The 2,391-nt window shown below is 67.7% G+C and overlaps 1 protein-coding gene across 1 annotated transcript in view; it reads left to right on the forward strand.

Moving 5' to 3' along the window:
* COL22A1 (collagen, type XXII, alpha 1) overlaps positions 1 to 2,391 on the forward strand; it is a 144,036-nt gene that overhangs the window by 56,615 nt on the left and 85,030 nt on the right. Inside the window, exon 19 of the mRNA XM_004679973.1 lies at positions 805 to 858. Coding sequence (XP_004680030.1) covers positions 805 to 858 — 54 coding nt within the window. The remainder of the gene's footprint in view (positions 1 to 804; positions 859 to 2,391) is intronic.

Consider the following 2,391-nt stretch of genomic DNA (forward strand, 5'->3'; position numbering starts at 1 on the left):
GGACAGACCCCGGCTCTGAGGCTCAGTGCAGATGCACGAGGTGGCAGCTCTTACTGCGGCCCTGTGTGAGGAGGGTGAAGAGGGGGCAGGGCGGGCATTTCTGGCCAAAACTCAAGTGGAGTCAGTGTCACGGCTGCTCCTGCATCCCATACCTCCTCCTGGGTGCCGTCGGGGCGCACTTCGGGGGTGCGGGGGCCGGTCGGGCTCCCCATCCATTCTGCGTGTGGTCCTGGCCGCTGGTGCGCGGCCTCCCTGCAGAGATGAGCTAGGTGAGGTTAAGGGCACAAGCGACTTGCCGGGGTGGTGAGCAGAAGATCCCGGGGTTCGAGGGGCTGGGGCTGGCGTTGGGTCACGGGGACCCCGTCCTGGCCGGGGCCTGGCGACTGAGACGGGTCTTTCCGAGACAAGTTGCTCTCCTGGTCCGGACTATTCTGTCTCGTACGCTGGTGCCTGCGGTCAGGTCCCCTGCCGGCTGCTGCCGAGCCAGCAGGCTGCCGGGGAGGGCGCGGGGCTGCCCGCTGGAGACACCTGGCCTGCGGACGGCACTGCGTCTCCCTCGCCGCGTGCCCCGTGAGTGTGCCTGGCGCTGCCTGCGTCTGAGCTGCCAGCTCGCGTGTCCGATGGCACAGACGCTCGTGCGTCACCGTTAGTAAATCTGAGGGGAGTGACCGTCCGTCCGTCCCGGCTCCCCAGTTTCCCCAGCGTCCAGGGACGTTGTTTTCTTGTCCAGTAGCCAACGTGAGGGCAAAATATCCCTGCGGGTTGACCCTGGGGTGACCATTCTCTCTCTCTCTCCCCGCTCAGGGCCTGAGGGGTCCACAAGGCAAGGAGGGGCCTCCCGGCTTGCAAGGACTCCAGGTGAGTAGACGCTGCCTGTGCTGACCCCTGGACTCACCCACTGCCCCCTTGAGAAGGTCAGACGTGGCAGCCACCTGGTGCGCTGAGGATTCGGGCAGGTGAAGGGCTGGACCTCGTCCGGCCCACCGGGCCAGGGGCCTCGACCCTGGGTTTGGGTCTTGGAGACGGGAGCGAGTATGAAGCACAGACCCCTGTGTGGTCAGAGCCCCCTTCCTGGGCTCCCTCTCAGGGCCGGCCCAGGGGTCAGCGGGCTGGTGCGAGGGGACGCCTTGTGAGAGCCAGGGATGAGGAGCGAGGGTGGGGCGCGGCCAGCAGGCAGCATCTCGCGGCTCCGTTTCCTGACGTAATTTCACTCAGCGCCGTCTCCTCACCTGCACAGCTGTGGGCTTTGACCCCCAGGAGACACGCGCCCCCCAAAACAACGTGCGCTTCAGAGAGAAGGGCGCGTGGCTGGCTTCGGAGACCCGTGTGGTGCCCACAGTGAGGTGGGCCGGGGTGACCTCAGCTCTGTGCCAGTTGCCAGCCGGGCGCCTGGCAGGGAGCGGGGCTCACCCGGGTCCTCACGCTCGCATTGCCTCGCCAGTCCACGGAGAGACGGCTCCGAGCATGGGCCCCTGGCGGTGGGCGCTCGCCGGCCCGGGTCTCCTCCGTGGACACTGCGAAGGAGGCAGAGTCCCGCGGAAGCTGGGGGCCGGGGGCGTGCGCGGTCTCAGCGGGCGTCGGCCGGAGCCTTGGGGAGCGCTGTGCCGCCAGGGGCGTCCCCGAGAGGCCCCGCACTGCGCTGGCTCCGGCTTTTCTTCCTTCTAACCGCTCGTCTTTATTTCATGAAGCCGGTAGAGCGCGAGCCGCCTGCAATGGTTAGCAGGGTCGCTCTGCCCCTCCCTCTCCGGAGAGAGGCTCCGTCTTGCCAGCAGCCTCTGCTGCTCCCTGCAGCACTTCTCTCCCCCCACCCCTCCCGAAACCCCGCGGCCCCTCCCCTTGGCCTCTGAATCCTGTCACTGGGGCCCACCAGTTTGGGATTATTCTGCTCCATCAGTCATCCGCCTGGCTTCCTCCTAGCCTGCCCGAGAACGTGCCGGTAGCATCTGTCTCCCTGGCTCGCTGACGGTGGGTCCCTCTCCACGTCCCCGTCCTGAAGGCTGACTGCCTTGCTCCGTGTGGTCAGGCGCACCTTCTCGTCCGGTCCCCTCAGGCGCCTCCTCGGTGGCTCCCGTGTCCAGACTGTCAAACAGCGCTCCCTGTCCCGCAGCTCGGCGCTTAGGCGATCCGAGGGCTGCAGACCGGCTTCCTCGCCTCGTCCGGCGTCCAGCTCGGCCAGCGCCATCCTGGGGCCCTGGGCCAGCCCTCTTCCTGCTCCGCTCGTCCCCCCCTCGCTGTCTTTGCTTCTCCGGCGACCCTTCTCCCGTCCTCGCCCAGCTTCCATCTGCCTTTTCTGCCCCACAGTGACCCACTCTAAATCAGTCTGAGCGGCGCCTGTGGTGGGCGCTGCGGGCGGCCAGGAGGCTGCAGGGCCCTCTCCCGCTGCGGACAGGG

Source organism: Condylura cristata, unplaced genomic scaffold (assembly GCF_000260355.1).
Source record: "Condylura cristata isolate star-nosed mole 26May11 unplaced genomic scaffold, ConCri1.0 scaffold00009, whole genome shotgun sequence".
In the NCBI taxonomy this organism is placed as follows: Eukaryota; Metazoa; Chordata; class Mammalia; order Eulipotyphla; family Talpidae; genus Condylura; species Condylura cristata.